The sequence below is a fragment of the Dicentrarchus labrax genome, unplaced genomic scaffold (genome assembly GCF_905237075.1).
Source record: "Dicentrarchus labrax unplaced genomic scaffold, dlabrax2021, whole genome shotgun sequence".
NCBI classification, from domain to species: domain Eukaryota; kingdom Metazoa; phylum Chordata; class Actinopteri; family Moronidae; genus Dicentrarchus; species Dicentrarchus labrax.
Window position 1 is genome coordinate 26,658,938 of NW_026136714.1, and position 26,105 is coordinate 26,685,042.

Here is a 26,105-nt window from a genome sequence, read left to right on the forward strand (position 1 = left end):
ATCCTATCAAAAAATTCTTTGAAAGACCAGAACCTACAAGGTCAGTTTTCTCCAGGAGAGAAAAAAAAAGGGATTACAAAATCTGATCTTGATGAACGATTTTGAAATACTGGGCCCTGGAGAACATTATTACTTACGTTAGATGCGGCTAGTCTCTATACTAATATATCACATGATGAAGATCTATGGTCATCAAGCTACTATTTGGAGAATCGAGATCCTCCTAATAATCAGTTTAGCAAAAAAAAAAAAATACCTTTCCTTTGACATGTGATGATATAAAATGGGGATGCCACTTCAGAAGGGTGGCCCCAGAGCCAGTTTAACAGGCTAAGGAGGTTATGCCAGACCACAGATGTCCTCTGTCCTCTGCCCTATGATTGGTTTGGTGCTTTGAAATAACATCCATCTCAACCCCCTAAACAAGATCATCAAATGAGCAGCAAAATCATTGGTCTGGACCTAGAACCAATAAGCAGCCTCAACAGCAGACAGGCCACCTCAACAATCAACTATCTTCAAGCCACCAGCCCAAAGAATCTTTTGGCTTTCTCAGCTCTGATTGGTTGTTTTCGTTCTGGTCAATGCCATTAGGAGCACCAGGAGGACCTACTGCAGCTTTAAAATTTGCTTTACTGGTGAGAGCGGCCTAAGGATGCCGTTTTCCATCCATGCGTCTGTCTAACTCTTTGTCTGTCCACCACCTTGCTGCAACACAACTCCACTTATACATGCATTGGCTACTGAAATATTGACATATCAGCACTCAGACATTTTGTGGCCACAGCCACACAATTTCACTACTGTCATGCAAAGTTGACTTACCCTAATCACATCATTCCATGATCCCGTGTCTCCATAACCTGCTTTCACTCCCCGAGTGGCTCTCTCCGTGTGTCTGTATGTGTCTGATTGTGTCTGAATTGAGACAGGTGTGCTAGAGCCAGAGCATAGCTGTATCCCATTCTGCTATCAAGTTGGATAATAAAAGTCCCAGTTATTTTATTGTTGATCTATTGACTGACTGATTACTAAGTTATGTGCTACAGCAGCAGTGATCGTCATAAGGCAATCCTGTCGTACATTTGCTTACAGAAAGTGGAACACTGGCTTTTAATGAAAGTTACTCTTCTAGGTGTTTATTCCTTTAATAAGGAATCTATGACAAATACAGTGTTTTCTTATCCCTGACACTTTGTTAATTGTTCTATCAAACAAGTGAACCAATTGCTGAGATACAGGCCTATGGTGTATATTTTTAAAGTTTTCTAGCACACCTCAAAATCAAGAAAGCCTTGCGAGCCCCCATAAAGCTTTGGCGATCCATAGTGGGGGTCCCCCAGGTTGGGAACCATGTGGAATTCTTCCTTTATTCCTGTTTGGTTTGGTTACTGTTTTGCCTCCCCCCCACCCAATAAGCAATTAAACAGGAGTTGAAATATTTTTTTCAAAAATCTTTATTTTCCACAAAAAAGGGAATTTCAGTTAATGGAAAAATAACTTTACAGAGAAAGGTTAGTCCACACAAAAGAAAAATAAATGCAGTTAAGTTGTTAAATGCCTGCTGCTATAAAGCACAAACAATTTGCGAAAAACACTGCTAAATAAACGTTGGTTTCCAAATGATAAAACAAAATAAACACTTAGACATTTGATGTGAATGCATGATGTCAACTAAATAATACATCATTAAAAACATTAACATGATTGAGGACGTTGGCTACATGATGGTTTGAGAAAACTGTCCTCTTTACAGGTTATAATGCTCAAGTTCACAAAGTGTAACATGTGAGGGGATTACATATAAGAAGTACATTAACACCCACAGGTCCCTGTGCTAAAATCCATACATGTAATATGTGTATCAAAAAAGAACATGTAAATATTAAGACCTGAGTTCTGCTGATAATTGCAAAGCAAGAACATGTTTTGGTAATTTTTTTGTTTTTTTATCAAAGTACACAAATTCTAAAAAAACATTCCAAAATTACTAATGTAAAAAATAAAGTTTGACATTTAAACTTTTTTTTTAAATAAGACCAATTTATTTCACAATATTTCTAATTTGATCTTGTTGCATGTTTCTGAGTAATAAAAATCTCAATCATCTCAAATGAAAAGGGACTGAAACATTATATTCAGCCACTACATTACACAATGCAAACTAGACATTCACATTTTTACTGAAATGTAAGAACATATTTACAATATAAAAATATTCACCACACAAATCTTATTAAAATACTTATATACCTTTTTCACAGCAGCCATTTATACATGAAATAGTAGGGTACACAAGGGTGTTACTAATAATAATATTTAAGGCTCTGTTCCATTTAGTCTAGCAAAGCCTTTCCAGTAAGCCACCAGCAGCACCCTGACTCTGTTTGACCTGAATGGAACAGAACCTTGATTACGGTAGTATCAATGGTACCACCTGTGTTTACCCTACTATTTTATGTCAAAATGGCTGCCGTGAAAAAGGTCTATTATGGCTTTTTAAGTCAAAAGTTCAAATCTGTATATGTATTTGTGTGCAGTCTTCCGATCTCGACAAGCTAATAAGGAATGTGTGCTTGCATATATTTGGTTGGCCTAAGCAGTATGTTGCAGCAAAAGTTGAGCCATGACTTTTTTTGTTTCTGTGCCCCCACCCGGCTGGGCCCCATCCAGTGCTCTCACAGAATATCACTTAATCTCATTGTAATCAGGAGAAGAAATGTTCTGATGCATTAAAATTTGATGCATTAAAACATTCATTATATAAAAGGATGTTTGTTTGTTTCTGCATTTTCCTAGTTTTGTGACTACGCACTACTTTTGTGTGCCAATGCCATTCATATCCACAACATCCTAAACTCTGCTGTGACGCTTAGATTTGCGAGTTGGTGTTACCTCAGTGCTTTTTCTCTTGCGGAGGCTTCTCTTTTGAGATGATTGAGGACTCTTTTCTTCATCGAACAAAGACTCCTCTGCTTTTTTAACTTTAGGGCTGCGGTGTCTGGATTTGGAGTGGGGTGTGATTATTATTGAGGGAATTGACCTTCCTCTTAAAACCCTCTTTCCAATCACTTTAGGCTCCTCTTCCTCTGACATACTCCCCTCATCTTCCTTGTCCTCTGGCCTTATACCTGCTGTCTCTACCTCTTCATCTATATCCAATACTAAATTTATGATGTCCCCCTTTTCACCAGTACTCTCAACAGCTCCCACATTGTTCTGTAAGTTATCTTCTCTGCTGCTTTCCTCCAGCTCCGGTTCATCAGCAGGACCTTCAGCTTCCTTGTCGTCTTTGTCCTTATCCGATTCCACTGTATTCTCTTCCTCCTTGTCAGTGGCTGCTTCAGTCTCACCTCCCTCATCCTCTTCATCATTTTCCTTGTAATCCACTCTTGGTCTTTTCCGTACAGATCTTCGTTTTGGAAGTTGGATTTCTTCTGCTATGTCTTCTTTGTCTGCAACAGTTTTCCGCTTCCCTCTGAGACTTCTGCTTTCGACCTCTGAGGAATCCTGAGGTTTATCTTCTTTACTTTCTGATGGCTCTTCCTCCAATGATTCCATTTCTTCTGTTTCTGGTTCTTCACCAGCTGACTCGACCAATCTGTCGTCAGCTATTTCCTTAGCCTGGTCCTCTGCATTATCTTCAGCTGGAGGCCCTGCCTCTTGTCCAGTAGGTAATGTTTCATCAGTTTCTTCTTGTTCTCCGTTTTCAGGAGAATCATCAGTAAATTGATGCACTTCTTCTGTTTCCTCATCCTCAGGGGTTTCCTCTTCCTGCTCTTCCTGCTCCACTGCTCCTTGGCCTTTCTGTTTCCTGGATCTTTGTAAAGATGTGGCGAGTGAAGTTTTTGTTTTGCTCCTGAGTGTTCTTGTTGTTACAGCTAGAGCTTGTTCCTCTGCCACCACAGATTCATCTGCAGCTAGTGCCTCTCCTTCAACAATGGCAGTGTGAGATCCCATTTCTGCAGCTGCAGTAGATTTTTCTGTTACAGTGGTTCCCTCTTCCTTGGCTGACTTTATCTCTTCTACTTCAACCATGTCAGTACCGGTCTCACCCCCAGCTGCCATGTTGTTGTCCTCTTTTTCAAGCACAGCTGCTTCATCTGTCAAGGTATCTGTTATTTGTTCTGCAGATTCTCCCCCTGCCACACTTTCAACTTTGTCCTCTTCAACATCTTTGTCTTTCTTTACCCCCACTTCCATACTCATTCCCTCTTCCTCAGCCTTCTCCCCTTTCACCTCAGGCAGTTCATGCCCTGCCTCTTCTTCCTCTCCTTCAGTCTCTTCACCAGGAGTAGTCCCATCTCCCTCTTCCTCTGGCTGACATTGTGTGCGTGCTCTTTTAGATTTACGTCTAGGTGTGGCAGGAGCAGACCTCCTCCCCTTCTTCAGAACCCTTGTTTCTATTGCCGGTTCTGTATCTGTATCAGCACTCTTTTCCACCACTGTCCCTTCTTGTTCAGTTTCTTCTTGTTGTTTTTTTGCAGTCTTGGATCTCTGTGCGGCTTTCACTGCCTTCCCGCCACTCCTAAGAACTCTTGTTTCAACAACTGATGCTTCTTCCTCATCAGTAACCTTTCCCTCATCTGTATTAGGTGTTTCTTCAGCACTTTCCACAACAGGAGTCTCTTCCTGTCCATGTGCATGTGTCTCAGCAGGCTGTTCCTCTTCAGCTGTCTCTTGTTCTGGAAGTGATTCCTCTAGCACAGCTTCTACTTTTTTAATCTCAATTTTTGTCTCTGTGTTGTCTTCTTCATTGGCTACAGGTTCCTCCCCATCCTTTTCTTGTGTTTTCTCATCACTGTTGTCTTTTTTCTCATCAGTTTTAGATTCCTCTATTTGTATGTCTTCAGCCAGAGTTGCTTTGTTTTCTCCATCGTCCTCTGTCTGACACTGTCTGCGGGCTCTTTTAGATTTACGCTTAGGTGTGGCAGGAGCAGACCTCCTTCCCTTCCTCAGAACTCTTGTTTCTACTGCTACTTCATCTTCTGTGCTTCTCTCTCCAGCTGCCTCTTCCTCTTGCTCATTATCTTCTTCTGGCTCTGTGTTTTCTTCTTTCTCAGCAGCAGCTTCATCCTCAATCTTCTCATCTTTGTTTTCCTCTTTTTCTGTAGATTTTTCCAGCGCTGCTTTGACTTCCCCTGCTTGCATCTCTTCAGCTGGAGTGGATTCTTTCCCTGCCACACACTCGGCTTCTTCCTTTTCCACATCTTTGTCTTCCTTTAACCCCATTTCCACACTCTTTCCTTCTTCCTCAGCCATCTCACATTTCTCCTCATGCAATTCCTGCCCTGCCTCTTCTTCCTCTCCTTCAGTCTCTTCAGCATGAGTAGTCTCTTCTTCTCCCTCTTCCTCTGGCTGACACTGTGTGCGGGGTCTTTTAGATTTACGTCTAGGTGTGGCAGGAGCAGTCCTCCTTCCCTTCCTCAGAACTCTTGTTCCTACCGCTGATTCTTCTTCTGTGCTTTTCTCTCCAGTTGCCTCTTTATCTTGCTGATCTCTTTTTGTGGTTTTGCTTCTTGCCGTGGCTTTAACTGTCTCTTCACCACTTCTCAGAACTCTTGGTTCAATAACTGGTGGTTCCTCCTCAGAAACGCCTTCTGCCTCATCATCCTTTGCGGTCAACGGTGCCGGTTCAGCTATGGAGGTTGACTGTTCCCCCTCCACAGTATCTGGCATTGTGACTGCTTCCTCTGCAGCATCATCCAAGGTCTTTCCCTCATCAGCACCAACTGGAGCCTCTGTCTCAGAACTGCTGGCCTGTCCCTCCTCTGACACAGGATCCACTTTCTCTGGTTCTATATTTTCTGCCTGTTGAGTTGCATTCTTTACTTCAACTCTCTCCCCCTCTTCCTGATCAATCGTCTGCTGTTGTTCCTCAGCTTGTTCCTCTGCCTGTCTCTCAACTGCTGTAGATTCCTCTCCTCCCTCTTCCTCTTCTTCTTCCTCCTGCTCTTCCTGGATATGCTTGTGTGTTCTTTTCGTTGTACATCTTGGTGTGACAGGGATAGACTTCCTTCCCCTCCTCAGAACTCTGACTTCAACTGCTGGTTCCTCTTCCCTTATTTCTGTAGTTTCCTCCTTTTCTTCCACACCCTTTTTCTGTCTGCCTCGTGCTAATTTGCGTGTTGGTGTTGCTTTGACTGCCTTCTTTTTGCCTCTCAGTGCTCTGATTTCGGCAACTGTAAGTTCCTCCTCTTCATCATCAGCATCAACAGTTTTAGCCTCATCTTGTTTAGCTGTCTCACCAGCTGTATCTTGTATTGCAACTGCATCTTCCGCTTTCTCCTCAAACCCTTCCTCCTCCACTACCACCTTCTCTGACTCAGTTTTTTCTATTCCAACAAGGGAACCTGGAACTTGGTCCTCTGCCATTATTTCTTCCGCTTTTGTAGTTTCTTCCACCTTCTCTTCTTCCTCAGCAGCAGTCTTTTCTCCAGGAACCCCCTCCTCTACAGTTGCCATTTCTTCCTGGACTTCATGGTTAGTTTTTTTCAGGTCTACTACAACCACAGACACTCTTTGGAGATCAGGAAGCTTGGGTAAAATTTCCTCACTGTGTTGCTCCTCTGCTGAAGGTGTTGGCTCCTCTTCACTGGGTGTACGTATAGCTGAGTCAGCGGCAGGTTTGGTTGATGGTGTGTCCATATCTCCTTCTTGAACTAAGTCATCTGCAGTAGCTGCCTCTCCAGCTGTGTTCTCCTCCTCTTCAGTCATTGTTCCTTCTTCTGATACTCCTTTTTCCACTTCTACAGGAACAAGTTCCTCCTTCTCTACCTCTGTTTTATCTTCCTCTGGGGCCTCATCCACTTCTGTTAGAGGCTCTTTGGCTGACCGCAGCCCTTCTTCTTCTTCTTCTTCTTTTCTTCTTTTTCTTCTTCTACCTCTGCTTCTTTAGCTGATTCCTTTGGTCCATCTTCCTCTTCCTGGAGAGTCTTTTCTGCAGATGCCACTATGGCTTCTAACTGCTCTTCCTCTACATATTGTCCTTCCTCTGCCACAGCTTTCCCTTCTTCCACATCTATTGTCTGCTCTACACTTTCTTCTTTTTTAGAAACAGCTTCTATCTCTCTCTCATTTTTTTCCCCTCTCTCTTCTATAGATGCTTCTTTAACTTCTACAGGAAGGGGTTCCTCCTCCTCCACCTCCATTTGATCCTCCTCTGGGGCTTTCCCCTCATCCCCTCCTGTTTCCTCGATCTTTTTAGATTCTTCTGCTCCCTTTTGCTCTTCTTCCTGTTTACGGGATCTTCTGGATTTGCCTTTAGGCGTGGCAGAGGCAGATTCCCTCCCTCTGCTCAGCGTTCTTGTTGTCACTGCTGTCTCTTCTTCTTCACTGGATTCTGCTTCTTGTTCATCTGCTTGCTTTCTTGTTGTTTTGCATCTTGGTGTCTTTGTTCCACCTGGTGTTTCGTCCTCCTCCAAGCTTATTGCGTCATCTCCCTCGGCTGGTGGAAGATTGTCTTCAGTGTCATCTACTACTGGAATGTCTGGCTCTGTATCTGCACATATTTTTGAGAGACTCTCTGCAGACGGTTTCTCCTCCACTGGAACTGTTACTGCCACAGCATCCTTGCCTGTAACTTCTTTCTCTCCTTCTACCTCACCATTGCCTGGTTCAGCTTCATCCACCTCCTTTTCAGTAACAACATCACCAATATTATATTGCTGATAGGTTTCCTTCACCAACTTTCTTCCACTTCTGAGAACTCTTGCTTCAACAAATGGTGCTTCCTCTGCTTCACTCATTTCCCCATCCACATTGGCAGATTCTTTCTTTTCTTTATCAGAACTATCTTCTTCAAGCTCTTGCTTCTCAACAGTCTCTGCCTCTGCAGTTGCATCTAAAGATTCTTCTGTATTGTTTTCCTGTTTCCCCCCATCTTCCTCCTCCAACACCAGCATTTTTGGCTCTGGTGCTTGTTCCTCTGCAACATAACTAGAAATGTCCTTCTCTTCAGCTGATATCAGCTCCTTTTCTGGAGCAGAACACTCTCCATCAGCTGGTGTTTCTTCTGCCTCCTTCACACTTAGATGACTGCAGGTCTTTAGGTCCACTAAGATGACAGTGGCTTTCTGGAGCTTGGGGATTTCAATGTCCTTTTCCTGAGGCTCTTCAGCTACTGATATGGCAGTCTCATCTACTTCATCAGGTGTTACTGTTTCTGAAGCAGTAGCAACAGTGTTAGGGTCTTGTATCATGTCATCTTCCTCTTTGTCCTTATCTGCCTCCATCACTGATACGGTCTCTGTTCCTCCTTCAGTCTCTTTGTCTTCCTGGACTTCCATGCACTCCTCCACTTTCACCTCAGTTGAAGGTGTAACATCCTCTGCTGGTTCCTCTGCCTTTGTACCTTCTTCCACAACAGTTAATTCCTCAGTGGATTTATTTTCTTCTGTTTTGTCAACAGTCTCCTCCTCCATCTGTTTGTCCATTGCTTTCTCATCTGCTTTCTCTTCACTAGCAGCACTTCCTGCTCCCAGGTCAGCTTCATCTGTACGCTCTTCCTCTTGTTTCTTATGTCCCTCGCTTTGTTGTGTGGACTTAGGAGTAACTTTACGTCTGCCTCTTGAAGCTCTCTTCTGTACAACAGGAGGCTCCTCTATCTCATCATCAGAGACCTGTTGTTTATCCTCTACCACTGATTTTTCTACCTCCTCACCCTTTTGTTCTTTCTCAGACTCATCTGTTACTTTTTCATCCACATTTACCTCTGTAAGAGCATTCTTTGCTGTATCTGGCAGCTCTGTGGAACTCCCCTTCACTACAGTGTCTTTCACCCCAGGCTCCTCTTGTTTCTCTGTCTCCTCTGCACTTGTCAGCTCTTCATCTTCCACCTGTTGCTTTACTTCCTCTTTTAATTCTTCCACAGTAGTTACATCCTCTTTTATGGAAGCAATTTCTTCTAGTTCTTTCCCCCCAGTTACGGTTAATTCCTCCAATACTTCAGTTGAAGAAACATTATTCTCCTCTGCCACATCAACCTCTTTCTCTGATTCTTCATTCACTTTATGGCTGTGTCGTGTAGAATTGCGTTTGGGCGTGGCAGTGCTCATAACAGTCCTTGCTCTCAAAACTCTCCCTCTATCCTGGGCTGTAATTTCCTCCTCTAGCTTTCTGTGGCGCTGAGATCTCCGTCTGGGGGTTTCACTCTGTACAATTTTTATGGCCTTAACAACGGCTCTTCCTGTTTTTCCAGCCTCACCACCCTCTGATGTTGCATGTGTTGATAGACTTACTACGTGTTGTGCTACCAGCACTGCAGAGTCTTCCTCCTTATGCTCTTCTTCTGCTTCCTCAATTTCTGATGCCACATTCTCAACTGTTATCTGTGAGTCATGCGAAGTGTTCAGATCATCTTCTACTTGTGGCTTCACAGTCGTAGGTGTTGCAGTAACATCATCTTCTTCTAGGTCTTGAGATGGTAGGACAGTGGCAGGTGTGTCTGAGATAGTAGCTGTAGCTGCTTCTTTAGGTGCAGTATCAACAACATCTTCTCCAATACTAAACATACCCTAAAAATAAACATAGAAAATTGAATCACAAACAAGTTGCTGTGCTGGTCATATAGACAAACGCTACAAATAAGAATTTACATATACACACACACCTCAGTCTGCACCAACTCGGAGCCATCGTTCAGTTCTGTCTTCTGTTGTGCACCAAGTTGCTCATCTCTTGGGGTTTCTGCTTCAATATCCTCGATTCTGAAAGATGTTGGATATCAATTGTTAATTTCAACCATTATATAGTGTAAGGATTTGATGGTGTGACAACAAAGAGCTCATAAGCTTATAAGAAAATGGCACAAATCATTCAAAATTCGATTCTGCCTAGATGTCTTGTATTACATAAATTACTGATGAGAATTACAAATATGTATGTTTCATGATTCAGCAGTTATGAATTGACATTTCAATGTGTATCTCTACAACAATGCTATTTTATTTAATTTACAGTTAGTGTTCATAGTGGCCATTAAAAGATTCCTTCCTGACACGCCTCCAATGGAAGAGATGTGAAACGCAAACCACAGTCCTTGTTTTGTAACAAAAATAATAATAATTTCCTCCTTCTGTACTGAGTTGTGTAGGAGGAACAGCAACAAGAAGAGGGAATTTCACTCTAACTTTGGAAGCCTTATATTTGCTTCAGAGAAACTTTATCTTTAGTATTAAACTTTTTTAGTATCAGTGTATATGTAATCCAATATGCAAACTTTTTTTTTGGTATGTAATAAAGATATAGCCTGAGGTTTCTGCCTCTTAAAAGGAAGTTTTTCCTTTCCACTGTTGCCAAGTGCTTGCTCATGGTGGGAACTGTTGGGTCTCTGTAATAATTATACAGAGTTCAGTCTAGACCTGCTCTATTTGCAAAGTGTCCTGGGATAACTTTTGTTATGAATTGGCGCTATACAAATAAAACTGACTTGAATTGAATAGAAAAAATGTTTATGGTAATATATTGCTGACACTGCAAAGTTTATCCAGTGCTGTGATTTATAATACTGTGTCAAGCAGCACAGTGTAAGAGAGAAGAAGCAGCTTCCCTCACTCAATCAACTAGGTTCGGTTGACAATGTATATGTTCAATTATATAACATGTTAGTTATTTGTTTTTGAAAGCAGCCTTCTAAATACCATTGCATTGTCATATTTGACAGGTCGATGACCTTTTACACAATATCCATTTTTATGCTGATTATACCATCTTGTCTGCCATCAGATCTAACACAAACCAGGTGTTCTCCAAGTCACAGGCTGCTTTTGATGCCCCCCAACCCTATCTGTTTAAGTTAAAACTTCAAAAACACAAAATTTATGCATTTCTCAAGACTGTGAACCATTAAAGTTTCCAAACATGTTTTAAATGGTACAGCACAGCATTATAAATACAGTACTTAAGAATTTGGTTCAATGGCAAATTGTCCTACCAAATGTTGAACTGTTGTTTAACATCTTTGACAATTAACATTTTTTATTGCATTTTTATACAGAGCTTGTTTCTCCTTTCAAAACAGAACAAAACATTATCCACTCCACCATACTATTATTTTTTCGTATGTATTAATCACCACTAGGGTTGGGTACCGAAACGCAGTACCAATAGGGCACCGGTTCCGACGTTAACGGTAGTAACCAGACCGAGTAAGAACGAACCTGTCGGTGCCTGACTTTTTTTTTTTTACCGCCCCCTGGTGTTCCGGTGTCAACTTGCGTGACGTCAGTCAGTGCATTTCACGTCTAAGGATGCAGACTCTGCGACATGCAACAGATGCCATAAAACAATTGCATGCAAGGGAGGTAACACGTCGAATTTGATGAAACATCTGGCGACACGTGGAGTTTATTTAAAGCCGAACAATGCATCGTGTTTGATAACCTATGTGAGGCAAGGCCAAGCACTTCAGCAGCCGCAGCCAGTGTCGGCCTCGCCAGACAAATTGAAGAGACTCCCAGCCCAGCCAGTGTGGTGGTGACATATGGAGATACAGCAGCCTTTCTTTGTGTGTTTTAGTGACAACCCAAATCATGCACACAAGTAGGAAACAAAAACGTGTGCTATGTCGTTAACTTAATATTGTGTTCAATTTGGCCCTGGAGATAAAAGGGTATTGTTTTTTAACAAAGTGTGTGTGGTTTCTTTTTTTAAGTACCGGTTCGAGAACCGTTTAAGCACCGGAACCGTTTAAAAAATACCGAGTAGGCACCGGTATCGGATAAAACCCAACCGATACCCAACCCTAATCACCACACCCTCTGATCTATATTCCACTTTCAGCCATGCAGACCTTTTGCACTTTGTGCTGCTGCACATACTTGAACCAAAATAGCAGGTCTGTACTTTCACTTTGCACTGGGTGATGCACTTGCACCCCTGACACGGTGAAATGGATACAGTTCTCTTCAGGACGTTTCACAGTGGACCATGATGGCATCCAGCCTACAGCAGACTACTGACATTTTACTGTGAATCAGGAGCCATGTTTTATCTCAGGCAATTTAAATGGAGAGGTAATACTCAGCATCTAAAATTATTATTAGTAATATAATCTATTCTTACTTTCCTAAAATGTGAGTTTTCAGTAAAATGATTTACTTATGCACACCTGATAATTTTTTCAGACTTTTCCTCTGTGATCCTTTCTTCCACATTCCTTCTTTTTGAACCACCACTCCTTCCCCGGGCTGCAACAGGCAATTCAGCCTCTGAAACTGTTATAATTGTTACAATGTACATTATTTCATTAAAAAAGTTTACAATGTACATATAAATGAAATGAAATGCTCACCTTTGGTCGCTCTCCGTACTGTCACTTCCTCCTACAAATGAAAATCACATGGATTGTTTTCACTTGTATAATTGATTTATTTTTCAAATTAATGTTTCTCAAATGGAAGAAGTTATAATAATGTACCACAATGTCAACTGTGCATTCCACAGATTCAGTTTCTTTTATTTGTGTGGGAATTGCCTCCATCACCACATCCGTTTCAGTCATCTCAGTAATCACAACTGATTCCTCCGTGAATACGAGACTCTTGGATACTGCTGAGAAACAGAGTAAGACATGCAGTATCTGAATGCTTAGATAAGTACACTAAAGGATCATTTGTGTGTGTTCTTAAAGCCCCCTCCAGCCAGAAATCAGTGTTCCTACAGTGTGCTGTTTGAATGCTGTCTGTGCAGAGTTTGACTCTAGAAGGATGTTTTCACATTCATCTGCTGAAAGTGGAAAGTTTCTCTGTGCTCATTGAACACCTGATTTTAAGGGGTGGGGCCTACCAGCAGGGTTTGTGACATCAAAAAACACTTTGGTCAGTCAGTCCTGGTCCAGTTTACAACTTGAAGCCACCAGTGCACATCCACTGAGAATGGACTTTACACTGAAGTTTTAATGAGGTAGAAGGAGGAGATGACTTTTTAAAGATTTTAATGTGTAAATTATACTTTTTTGTATCAGCCACACATCATTGTTTCAAGCAGACTATTTGTATAATTCATAATGCATGTCTGGAGGGGATCTTTAACATAATTAGATGGGACATTGGACAATTTCAAGATGATAGAAAATAATCTTTATGGTGTCACTGTCCCAGGGGATTTATCAGTATTGCTCGACAATGTAGCTTCTGTTATTTCTTACCACTCAGATCCATGGCCTGGATCTTTCTGGCTATATTGGTCCTCTGGCTGGGCCCACCTATGCTCTCTACCTCCCACAGCAGGTCTGTGTGTTCCGGGTACTGACACAGGTACTTCTGACACACTAGAAACAAAGAGCAGTGCATTGAACTTACAGTAATGTACTGTTTCTTTTTCTATGAAATAACAGCACAAACACTGCTGACTGTGAAAAAGTAGATTGATACTGTACATATCTATAAGGTGTACTAGCTGCAGGGTGGACTCGTCTACCTTTATACATGGATTTGGTGAGGGGGTACCTCAACCCCAGACAGTCCTCATGGGAACTGAGCACAAAGTCCTCCAGCATCTGGAAGCCAAAGCCTTTACCACGATGACATTTTCTGACAAATATGGAGTCCATGACAGGGAGCAGATAGCTTCTGGTTGAAGAGGAATTGTAGATGCTGCCTACGAGGAAAACAAAATAAGCATACTCCTTCGGACATTGTCAAGAAGGGATGAACTAATAGTTTTTCACACAGGGACCAAACCAGCTCAGTCTCAAACAGCACACAGTGGTTGAAACAACAGAATTAGCACAACCCATTTGTAATGTCAGCGCACACTTTTCCTCTAAAATCCTTTTTTTTCAATTTCAAAAAATGTAATAGTTGACAACTAATTATTTAGTCTAACTAACGGATGCAGCTCTAAATAGATAGCAACTGAAAGCAAACTGCAGACCAAGGAACACGATAACAGTTGAGGTTGATCTACAGAGATAAATGTATTTAAAATCACATAAATTACCTGAGGGTTTGACTGAGTAGAAGCCAACAGCCTCTCCTTTATTCCAGAGGATCTTTGCACAATCTTTTTCTCCATGGCAGAGGAAGGGAAGCTCCTCAGAGGTCATCTCCTTGGCTCTATAGATGATACGATTAAGGATGTACAAAACTACTCTCTCTCCTAGAGTCTCCACCTGAGAAACAAATTCACAAAAAATAATTTATTCTTAATATGATAGTAGCCTGCCACATAGTATTTGTTTCAATTTGTTTGTATCAGAAACAAAACTGAAGACAGTGGCAACATTTTCTTTCAAGGTTTGTCCAAAAAATTTTCCTGCTTATGATCAGTTTAAAACAAGAAGCCATCTGCAACCCCAAAGGTTCCCCCAATCAGCAACAGACATTATAGATTTCCATTATCCTCGTTGTGAATATTCTTGGTTATGTTCAGAAGTCTATCTTAAAAGTGTCTCAAAGTGATGACAAAACTAACTGTGATGGAAGCGGAGAAGAGTAATACAAATGGAGAGCAGCACGACTCCAGTATGTTGGTTGCTCTGATGCTCTCTGCTCCGGAGACAACTGTCATTGAATTCACCATTTTTGAACCACATAGTGGTACAACCTGGGGCTGATTTTCTGTCTGACAGAGCTCTCAGCAGTCAGGCAGGAAGAGACGCTCTGTGGTGTGATGGGATTGGGATGAACTACGAGCGGGGAACGCACGCTTTTACTTTCCTTGTGGAGGTTTGAACAAGTTGAGTTAAGATGTTTTAAAGACCTTTTTAAGACCATTATGAATGCAATTTAAGACCTATTTTACATCCATACTGGTAATTACAAAGAATATGAGAGAAAATAAGTAGGGGTTCCACGTCGGTTTTGTTTTGCAGTGGTTACAGTGTTATCAATCTCATTTTTTCCTAAAAAACATTTAAAAGCAAGACTGAAAAATGCAACTTTATACAAGTCCTACTGGTACTTACCTACTAGTAGTAGGTAATTACTAGCACTATACAACTAATTATTACTATAAGAAACCACTTTTTCATACTAGTCGGTGGGGAAACTTGATCACGCGCAACAGATTTCTCTGATTAGAATGAATCGATATGAATAGTGAGAGGGTGGAATTCCTAACTAGTAAAACATTTCCTCGTACCTCCATCGCTCCATCTCGATCAGGGTCTGCTGTCTTGAGAATGTCGTCCACTGTCCACCACTGGTCCAGCAGGTACAGAGCCACAGCAGTCATTGGGTCACTGGGCGAGAACAGGGCCAGGATCTTATGTTTATCACTCAGTCCATACAGGGGGGTGAAGCCCACACTAGAGATGTTTATGGTGACCTGAGGACAGACAGATGGTCCAGTACACAAGGTCATGTGTGATGTATGATTTTGATGATACACTGATATTGAAAAAAACCTCTACTAGTTTTGAAACTCCATTCATATCTATATCATCATACTCTGATGATATCTGCATTCAGGAGCTTCAGATGTTGCTACTGGTCTAAAAACTGAAGCCAGAGAATAAAGCTGGATTTATACTTCTATAGACACACACATAAGGTTTAATTAATGAGAAAACCTGCATTAGAAAACATGCCCAGACATACATACCCATCTGCATTGCTTAAATATATATATATATCTCCCATAAAAAACATGTAAACCCAGAAGCTGCTCTAACACTGGTTCAATAACTAACATCTCCTGCAATTGCTGATATATTTGTACAGGTGTCTGTGTGGCGTGCAGGGGGCGGTGGAGCCCCCATTCCCCACACTAGTGGTGAGAAGACCAGTTCTTTGATTTATCTTCTAACAAGTGTCTTATTCCACTGTATACATACATGTACAAATACAATACAGTAGCTACATTTCTTCTATGATGTAATCCGTCTAGGATTTTGAGTCCAAAATGAACTTCTACTGTGATTCCTACAGTAGTAGTAATTCTGACATGCATGATACATACGGGTCCTGGCCCTGGAGTCTTTACAAAACACTGTATTTAAAGACACTAAATCAAGCTCTCACAAATGTCCAGCGTGTGTTGTGTTTTACCTGGGTAGAGTCCGAGAGGATGAGGTGTTCAGGTAAATCAGGGTTGCTGTAGAGCAGGTTGTTTATGTAGTTGTGGGCCGACTGTTCCAGCTCCACCTGGCTGACATCAGCCAGGAGATCCACGGGGAACTCCATCCCTACACAACACACAACAGACAGCAGTGAGATAGAGCAGCATTCAGACTCTCAGTCAAACCCACTACTGTCGTTGCCCCAACATGATCTCTCAAACATTATTTAAGCAGTAACAATGACACTTTCTGAACCACTTTCAAATCACCTGCAGGAATTACAGACAGAATAAAACCTTTGAATAAAATACCAATTTTGATCCACGATATTTTAAGGATAGGACAGGATAGGATAGGTCTTTTAAAAGGAAGCAGGAAATAAACTACAGTGCTGCTCTAAAAATGTAGTGAATGTATCATTACATACCACCACCATAAGTACCCTAACAAGCAGTTCCTCTATGCCATGTTTAGATTCAGCTTCAAAATGTGTGCAACATGGCAGTACTTATGTCGACGAGTGGACTTGAGAAGGCCTGTAAGGTGTGTGCTGTCCCCGAAAGAGGATTAGCTTTTATGTGTAACAGTTAGTACGGAACGTAGCTGATCCAGGATCCATACGAGTGCCCACATAGCTGTATGCATGTAAGCAACAGATAGAATGTTTTACTGCAACTGTTACTGCTGTTAAATCTTGATGCAGAGTTGCAGTGAGAAACTAGACAACACAGTTGCGTGCTTTGTTTTACTCTGAAGTGCAATGATGGGGTTAGTGAAGAGTGACCTGTTGCTTTTGCCTCCATTGAGTGAAATCCTGTAGGCTGTGACTTTTGGTATTTTTAGTGGTGTGACTGGGAAACTGGGCATGCTTGTCATCATAGAAATGGGTCATAAGATTGTTAGGTTTATTGCAATACCTTCCCATCAACACACAGCTCCGCCCACTGGAGCAGCTCAGGTCTCTTTGCCCGTCTGTGGAACAGCAGCCTTCAGTGTTGATAAGCCAATACTTGTGATGTGTAACCAACTGGATGCTTTGCTTTTTTTTTGAGCGAGAATACAGAGTGGTAAGGGAGGCGGCTACATCAGACACAAAGTAGTGCATTTTTAATTTATTTAACCCTAACCCTGCCCTTAACCCTTTTCTAGGTCGCACTGGTGCACCTGACGCTGCCCGGGTGAAAACATAAATTTATTTCGCAAGCGCATCATCTCTCTGTTCTCCTGTGACCGAACTCACACACTCATGGTAGGATCATATCGTGTTCTAAACCAATAAGAGACAGAGCTCGGGCGGGTCTTTGCCTCTGATTGGCTGTGGTCCTGTTCACTGCGCTAAATTGTGTGTGTTTAAAAATTGCTGAGCCCCGGTCCTTCGGCGACAGCATCAGACTCGGAACCAGAGGAGGAGACAACCGAGTCTGGGATAGAGCCCGGCTCCGAGACCCAAATTAAAAAGGTCAAAATACATTCCTTCAGACAGGACTGGCTGAAACAATTTCCCTGGCTGAGGAACAACAAAGGACGTAACGCAATGCACTGCGTGTACTGTCAGCAGTGCGGTCAGAATATGGCCGGAAATAGTGCATTCGTGAGCGGGTCAACAACGTTTCGTATCGAACTTTTATTTCAATTTTTTTTATTTTGCTTAGTGTTTTGGTTTGAAATGTTTAATTTTCAGCACTTTAAACACTTTATTTTCTTTTTATATAATTGTGCTTCAAATAAAGACAAGCATTTCTCTACACCTTATTCTTGTTTAAAAATCATTCACATTATATGAAAGTTATGGTGAGCGATAAAAAGGTGACCTTATGGCGTTAAAGGTTAAAAAATTTGGATGCACCTACATTTTGTGCTGGTGCACCTAAAAAAAAAAAACCTTAGGCACACCAGTGCAACCAATGCAAAAAGTTAGTCTGGAGCCCTGAGTAGTCTCCAGCAGTTCAGTTCATAGTCTCTATGTGGGATAGACTTGATCTCCACCACGTGACGATGGTAACCTCATTTAATCCACCAGCAACAAATCCCAGGTAATCCCCAGTGATCTCTTGTGAGACTAATAAACTGTGAGAGCTACCTTATTAAGCTGTAATTAGGATAAGAAGCTAAATTTAGTTTCTTCTTACCATTTTGTTTTATTGTTATTGTTCTTGGAGTACAGACACAGGCAGAACAGTTCCGATTGATTTAGATTCAGTTTGAGCCTGGAGAAGGGTCATTCATGAGCCGGTCAATGACTTTTTTATTAATCTTAAACTGATCACTTGGTCTAAACATTTGACACCAAACTGGGGTGGCCAGGCATCCCACACACCCCCTCTAGATCCGCTCTTGGAACAGAGTTAAAGTAAAAATAAAATCACATGTACACATAAACGCCCCTATCCAGAGCCAATGTTTGTCCCTTCTTGGCTACTATAGAAAGAAACATGACATGCTCCATGGAAGGCGACCCACGCCAACCGTAGATAAAAACAGCTCATTCTAAGGTAACAAAAACAGAACAATTCTTATTTTCAGATGGTTATACTCTAATGAAAACATACCTCTGAATATTATATTCCATTTCTGCCAATAGATCCTCCTAAATGTTACACACTGGACCTTTAAGTGATATATGTGCACACATACCAGTGATAGGTCAAAACATTGCCAAATAAGACTTTAATTCTCAAAGTCAGAAGTGGTACTATGTGAAAAGCCGTAGCTGCTGAGCTGAGCCAAATGATCTGGCTCACTTAAAAGAGCCGTAGTTCCCATCACTATTTGAGCCTGTGCCACAATCGTCTGAACAAGACTTGGCATTTGCCAATCAGCTTGCACCAACAAGTCATTTAATAGTTTTTGTAAAATGAAACAGCAGGGCTTAAGTAGTTGAAGACCTTAAATACATAACACATAGTAACCTGGAGGGGGCCATGGCTGTGACTGTGGCATGTTCATGTGCTGTGAAGATTTACATATCCAAAACGACACTGTCACCTGCAGCACTGCATAGCATTACGAGGCTATGTTTTCAGAAAAATCAAACCTGTATAGGTGTATAATTACAATTAGTTTGATTTGATTGTTGATGATTTGACATCTGGATTCCAAGGTGGCCTAATAAATGTAAAATAAATAACTCTAAATTATATTATATAATATATATCATATTACCTGGTGACTTTAGGATCAGGGTTTTCCCTGAACCCCCAGGGTTTCCCAAAAACCCCTATAGGGTTCTAGCCTACAGCTGCTACAATCAACAACGTGAACTGGCCTGGCCAACTTTCCACCCCCGAAACAAACTTTGCATCCATTGCTGCAGGGTAGTGTAGAATAATGTAAAACTGCCCGACCGATGTCAGTTACAGGAGGTTGTAATAGGAAGCCAACACGGTTAACACTTCAGGGACACACATGCTCATTCACAAGGCTTCTACAGCTGTCTGCTCACACACGCTTGACAGAAATACATGCATGAACACAGGGTCTCATTCAAACCTTCACTCCGTGTTTTGCTCAGTCATCCTGTTCAGACTTGGAGCCCTCTCAGCTAGAAACTTCACTCTTCGATATTGCAAGCATACTTGAACATAACTGCAGAACGTGAGCTTCAACTTCTCATAAGGAGACTGAAGAAAGAAAACTAATCTAAAGAACACCCACTACTGCAGCAACCAAAGTTCAAGACCTGGTTGCACAGCCTCCAGTGGCTGTGTGGGATATGATATCACAATACAGGGGTGACAATTTGATATATTGCAATACTACAAGCAAGGCGACATATTTCGATTTACAAAAATAATTACATTTTAGGAAAAGTGTCATAGTATAAAGATCATCATATGCATAAAAAAATGTTATGCAACCAGAAGAGTAAGATCTGTATTCTCTCTAAAATCCAACATCACAGCCCTAATTTTACATTCTCAACACTATCTAGAATTAGCAATCGTACAAGCTTAATAGTACAAATCTGTTAAAAAATAATTTATATATATAAAAAAATATTTTTTAAAAAGTTTTTTTGTTTTTTTACCCCTACTGCACCACTGGCTCATACTGGTTGGTCAGGAGGTATGTGTATTAAAGTAAACTATATTTTATTAAGGAAGATTTATTTTATGACCACTTATGTCACTTTTTCCAGAAAAAAAATTCAGATACCATATTGGCACTAGTATCACAAATTTCAAACAATTCCCAGCCCTAGTAACACAGGGCTAACATGCACATACAGAAGAGTCAAAATGTAGAGAGGGAAGGGGGAAAATGCAAAGCTATAAAAAATCCATCATCTTCTGGTTAATTATGTGTTTTAACAGTGACAGCAGTCTGGTGTGAGAGTGTTGAACACGTGTTCATTATTGTGAGTCAAGCACGGCATGTGTGTATGACAGTAGTATAAAATGGAAATTTCCATTGGATTTGAATTTAGGCTGAAACAAACCTCTAGCCACACAACTTCAGACCAGGAAATATGCACACACCAGCCTGCACAACAATAACACAGCTCTCTCACACACAGTTATAAGGATCTGATTAGTGTGAGCTACCTGCAGGACCAGTTTCAATTAAGTAAATGATCCCAAGAGGGGAGATCAATGCCACCACATAAATACCAACAACTTCAAAACAACCTGGAGGCATAACCTCATCCATATTATTCCAAGAGTGATCTCCTTTTACATCTTTACCTACCCGCTCATGTTAACCCATTGCTCACTGTTACTCTACACCTTAGTGTCAAACGGAACTTCCATGTACTAATTATAAAAATAGTACTTCACACAGTCCAGATGTTACATTACTAACTTTTAAAAGATGATCATGGGACTGTACATGTTAACCTCAAAGTCTGCACCCTTTCTATGTGACAAGCTGTGGTGTTTAACTGGAGGCAGCATCCATTGCCAACACATTATCCCACTGTACTGTACCCTACCCCTCTATTTCTCCCAGCAGCACACTGTCATGAGCATGACCAGCCAAGCATGAAGTCCAGTTTGTGTTATGTTTGCATGCCTGTGTGTGTGTGTGTGTGTGTGTGTGTGTGTGTGTGTGTGTGTGTGTCATTCCCTTGAGGCAGGGAGTTTGAATACCACAGATCCATCCGTAAACCAATCAGACACAACACTCCTGTCCACAGTTAGGCTATCCACTACAAAGTATACACAGTATAGTACAGCAGTCTGAGCTGGTTTAAAGCTCCAGTGTGTAACATTCAGGAGGATCTATTGTCAGAAATGGAATACAATATTCATAGCTATGTTTTCATTAATGTATAACCACATACATGTATGCCAGCAGCATTTAAGGGGCGTACCACGCAATTACAGAGGCTTCTAATGTTGACAGTACTTAATTAATTCTTCAGACACAACCCCAAGCTCTAACAAAACAACTACACAACCCTCAGCAGTTTCTGACACAGCTGACTGGTAGTCTGCTCTGCTGCACAGATTCCTACTTTCATACTGTGAGCTATTTGGTCATTAATGACTTTGAGTAGTGCACTCTGCAGCTGTTTTATGCAGGGAATTTATTGTCAGGCTTATGACTGCATTGAGAGCAGAAACAACATCATCATCATCTAGACAGTTTTAATCCCATGGCTTTGAGAATTTGACCATCTAGGTCAGAAATATCCAATCAGCTGCAGGTCTGTCAGGGTGTTTTAATGTAATTAAGTCATTTTACAGACTTTGTTGACCATGACCTAAGTTATTTTAAAGCCCATACAGTATCGGAATTTTGAGACCAATACCGATTGTAGAGGGGAAAAATTCACAGATTACAGATATGTTCTATGTAGATTGTGCACTGATATGACTGTGTGAAAGGTACTCAGAAGGATGCTTTCTTAAACAAATATCTTTATTAAAGAATATTTAACTTAATATTCTTTAACATGCTAAATAATTGAACATTTATATTGTCAACCAACTCTAGTTGACACTGTTGAGAGTTCCTTCTTTCCTCTTACTATGCTGCTTGTAAATCACACATTAAGATATATCAAGCATTTTTTTCTGCATTATATATTCTATATGTATTTTTATTTTTTTATTTTTTTAATATAGGCCCATATCGGATAACATATACCCCAATTCCGATATGATACTGATATGTGTGGGCCAATATTGACCGATCTATCAGTCAAGGTCTAATTTATTAGATACAAAACCAACACAGGCCATGTGTACAGTCTCACATCCATTATGGCCCTTTATCCCACCATGTCTCCCACTGACACCCACCCACCCACACATGCACACACAGTCACTGAACATCACCAACAAAGCAGAAAGTCCCGTCTGTCTTTTGTGAGAGTGTGTGTGTGTGTGTGTGTGAGAGAGAGAAAAAACAAAGCTGGCAGCTGACTGTGTGTTTGTGTGCAGATGCATGCATAGCTCTGGTGAAAGCAGGCCCAGTGCTCCCTCAGGGTAAGGGAGCAGTGAATACCACACATGCATGTATAAACCAGACATTTGACTCTTACCTCGCCCAGCACTCTCAAAAGTTGTCATAAACAACAAGCTTGTGCTACATTTCTACAACTGCTGGGGTCGTTTTGTCTCACACACAGAGGGAGAGACAGAAATACACAGATAGCACACTTTTAGGTACATGATGTTCCGATAACAAGAGCTGCATAGAATGTGGGTAGATACACTGTATGGCTCCTTATTTCACTTCACATGGACAGTGTGGACGTTCAAAGCTGATAACAATCACATGCGATCAGAAACTTTCTTGTAAATACCTGAATAAAGAGGCTCGTTAAAAGTGAAGACACAGCTAGAGGCAAGGAGCGCGGCTGCACAAACGCTGAGTGCGCACTTTTTCTCTCATTAGCGCACAACCCGTCCAACGAGAGCGGAGCACAGAGCGGACTTTACCGGACTAACACTGAGCACAAACACAGACACAGACTGTCTGAAACCGTGAAAAAGTAACAGGGAACACTGAGTTCCAAAGGCACGGTAGCTGGGACAGAGGGTGTGTGTGTGTGTGTGTGTGTGTGAGAGAGAGAGCGGTCTGGGGGAGGGGGCGTGTGCTCTGTAGCCACGCTGCCACTGATGGAAACTGTGTCCCAACAGCAGCAGCAAACAGGACAGTGAAAACTTCCATTTCCAACACATATTCAGACACGCAAACTCAACTCAACTCAAAATAAATGGAAATTAAAGCTCGAGCCTGCTCCATTTAGTTTCTAACATTGAAACAACTAATCATTAGAATAACTCATTGTTTCAACAAGTGAGAGGTGTGATAAAGTTCATAACAACGCAGATAAAAGGAATGCGCAACAAATCCCAGCTAACGTTAATTATCTGAGGAGATAATGGCTACACTTGTTCAATGACAGCTTGCAGGCACACAGTAAGTTCATGGGGAACTGTGGGAAAGTGTAGTGAGGAAGCTTCATCTTCGGACAGGCTGTTACAATTTAGAACATTTTGTTCCCGATTAAAAGGACATAATTGTGTTAATGGCGTTGGGTCCAGCTCGCAAGGTGCAGTGGCAGCGGCCGTCGGCGGCGTCCACAGTGGGGCTGTGTGAAGTGGAGGACCCGCGGTGACACATATTTAATGCCTGCCTGCTCTCCGCTCCGGCAGATGCTGCCCTGGCCCCGTCCTCGTTTCTCCCTCCTAATTCCAATAAGTGCACAAAGAAAATGCCCAGCGAGCAGACACACACACACACACACACACACACACACACAGCCTGGCAGCGGGAAGAAACATGAAGAAAAACGAACTCACCTCTACTTCGCAGGAAGCCTTTCCTTTCCTTCAAAACTCTCTGTTCAATTTAAATTCCGTAAACACGCTTAGGGTTTATTATGTTGCTAGGTGCGACGCTCTGCGCATGCTCGGCTCAGGCCAATCCTGTTCCAACTGCCTTATGTAACTAAACTATTATCCAATGTAACCCCCTACAGCAGGGGGTCCCAACCTTGTTCCTTCAGGGAGCCCTTTCTGTCATTGAGTAAACCGACCCCTGACTCAGTTACTTATGTTATGGGTAGTTCATATTGTATTCAGTGCATAACAATAACAGTAGATAAACTGTACAATGAACCCAAACAGTGAACAAGAAGACATTGTAAAACAAACGCAGATTATTTCCTGTGACTATTGCTTCAAAGATGAGTTTTCCTGACAAATTCTCCACAACAATTTCTACAATTCTCTATTATTATTTTTAATTTTTGAACAATCATACAAACTTTATAGGCCTGTCATAGAGGACTAAAGAAAGCAGAACGTATTCACATTGGAGGGGCTGAAATTTGGACATTTATCATAAAAAATGACTAACGCAATCATTTAATAGTTGCATACTAATTGATTCACTGACTAATCTTTGCAGTTCTAAACTGAATTTGACTACACTGTAACAAATTGCTGTAAATATACTGGATATTTTGCACAGTAGTGTACCGTTTTCCATTAATACAGTTGAATACTGTAAATTCTGATGTCTTTGAGGAACAAAATATTAACGGCAAGCTCCTGTAAAAACGGTAAAAAGCAGTATTTATGTATTTTTTACAGCAAGCTACCTATATTGTTACGGTATAATATAGTATTTTTTTCTTTTTCAGTTAACTTTAAATCAGACTTGATCTTCGGTCCGTTTAATAGTTCATCTGAGCAAAATTAAAAATTAAATGAAATTAAAAATAGGCCTACACATCAGCGTTGTTATTTGAGATTGAGGACACAATAACAAGAAGATGAAGAACTAGTTTTCATCCGCTGACAGATGGAGCACCTGCTGCTGTCCTCACCGTGCTGTCAGCTGCAGCGCACCCTCATCATCCTGTCCCCGTGGCTTTCTTAAGAACGGAAATATAATCTTGCAAAAGTCAGCATAATGCTAATGTGATTTTGTGTTGGATTAACATTTTATTGACTGTTTTTTGTCGAAAAGATTGAGTCAAAAGTACGTGCCGTACGCTGGCATACGTTACTCTCATTTAGCAACTATGTGGACTAAAGTTTCGCTTTCTGTTGAAGCACATGACTTCAATTAGCATAAGTTGGCTTGGGCATTTGATTTGTTGTCAGATCTAATTGAGGTGGGCTACAAGGTTCTATTTAACCATTTATTGTTTCACTTTTTCAAGTAAAACGGGTTATGGGAGTTCATAGGGAGAAGCTTGTTATGCAGGTTGATGCAAAAAGCTAAAAAGGAGCTTCAAATATGCACTAATGTAATATACAGTAGCTAAAAGTGAGTTGACAAGTTTTTTTTTTTTTTCTTGAGAAAGTATTTTAAAGATTATTTTGCTGTGAAGGCCTGTAGTGAAAACATGATAACTTGCAACATACAGTATGTGGTAGAACCTGCAGGAGTACATTGCACATGTCAGGCACATGGGAACTCATAGGTGTTCATTTTTTATTCAGTTACTGTTACAGGGTTCCATATTAAATGCAAATGATCTTTACTTACCATACCTAATATCTTATATACTTTCTCTATTATTACATTTTAGGCGCCTCATTGGGATTAATCCTGAGAGGTGAAGAAAGACCAGCCAGTGGAAGGTGGTCCACAAAAAGGCAACAGCGGTGAATCCCCATGTGGCCACTCTACTAAAAAATGTGATGGACTTTGAGTGGGGCTTTATTTAGCCAGCATAGTTCAGTCCATCTGTCTCAGATGTCCAGGTTCATTTTTGGACCCACCATTGTTGAGAGCCAGTTTGATATGTTTAATTGTTATTGTTAATGGAATGTGTGTAATTTAGTTAGCTTTTACTTAGTTTTCTTAGCTGCTATGCATTTGATGCAGTGACTTTAACCCAACTGCTGTCTTTGGGTGAAGGGAGGAAGGAAGAAGGAAAAAAACTAGCAGTTAGGTTAAATTAGGTTGAATTGGCTGATAATTTGTACTCTATGCTTTGCAACCAGTCAAACCTGACCTGGTCAATTTTGACCTGGGGAGGAAAATACAAAGTTTAATGAATGTAATGTTAGCCATCACTTGTCATAGTTCAGGAAAAAATTCTGACAACCAAGTAGTAATGGTGTTTTTATGGATTTTGTAGATACTGGAAATGTTCAGCTTTAATAAATGCCTAATGTTGTACGGCCAT

General features: G+C 41.1%; 2 protein-coding genes across 6 annotated transcripts; both read right to left on the reverse strand.

The window, feature by feature from the left end:
- Window positions 1-1,439: 1,439 nt before the first annotated feature.
- Window positions 1,440-6,847, reverse strand: LOC127375889 (plectin). The gene has a single exon (XM_051422276.1). The coding sequence runs from the start codon at window positions 6,715-6,717 to the stop codon at window positions 2,854-2,856; it is 3,864 nt and encodes a 1,287-aa protein (XP_051278236.1). The 5' UTR covers window positions 6,718-6,847; the 3' UTR covers window positions 1,440-2,853.
- Window positions 6,816-23,860, reverse strand: LOC127375887 (soluble lamin-associated protein of 75 kDa). Of its 5 annotated transcripts, none has more exons than XM_051422272.1 (11): window positions 23,761-23,860; window positions 15,993-16,129; window positions 15,085-15,270; window positions 13,942-14,113; window positions 13,420-13,599; window positions 13,148-13,270; window positions 12,419-12,549; window positions 12,293-12,323; window positions 12,110-12,215; window positions 9,611-9,707; window positions 6,816-9,515 (listed from the first exon to the last, which is right to left on the reverse strand). In XM_051422272.1, the coding sequence occupies exons 2-11, from the start codon at window positions 16,125-16,127 to the stop codon at window positions 6,816-6,818; spliced, it is 3,861 nt and encodes a 1,286-aa protein (XP_051278232.1). In that variant the 5' UTR covers window positions 16,128-16,129; window positions 23,761-23,860. The 5 variants fall into 5 exon arrangements, with proteins under 5 accessions (XP_051278232.1, XP_051278234.1, XP_051278233.1 ...); XM_051422274.1 differs by having other exon boundaries at window positions 12,110-12,188; window positions 12,419-12,552; XM_051422273.1 differs by having other exon boundaries at window positions 12,110-12,209; window positions 12,419-12,552.
- Window positions 23,861-26,105: the final 2,245 nt, after the last annotated feature.

Excerpts from the sequence above, each read along its gene's own strand:
- LOC127375889 (XM_051422276.1), bottom strand. The coding sequence starts at position 6,717 with ATGACTGAAGAGGAGGAGAACACAGCTGGAGAGGCAGCTACTGCAGAT.
- LOC127375887 (XM_051422270.1), bottom strand. The coding sequence starts at position 16,127 with ATGGAGTTCCCCGTGGATCTCCTGGCTGATGTCAGCCAGGTGGAGCTG. Across the intron at positions 12,324-12,418 it reads AATGCACAGTTGACATTGTG|GAGGAAGTGACAGTACGGAG; the intron begins GTACATTATTAT and ends TTTCATTTGTAG. Across the intron at positions 12,216-12,292 it reads AGTACGGAGAGCGACCAAAG|TTTCAGAGGCTGAATTGCCT; the intron begins GTGAGCATTTCA and ends CAATTATAACAG.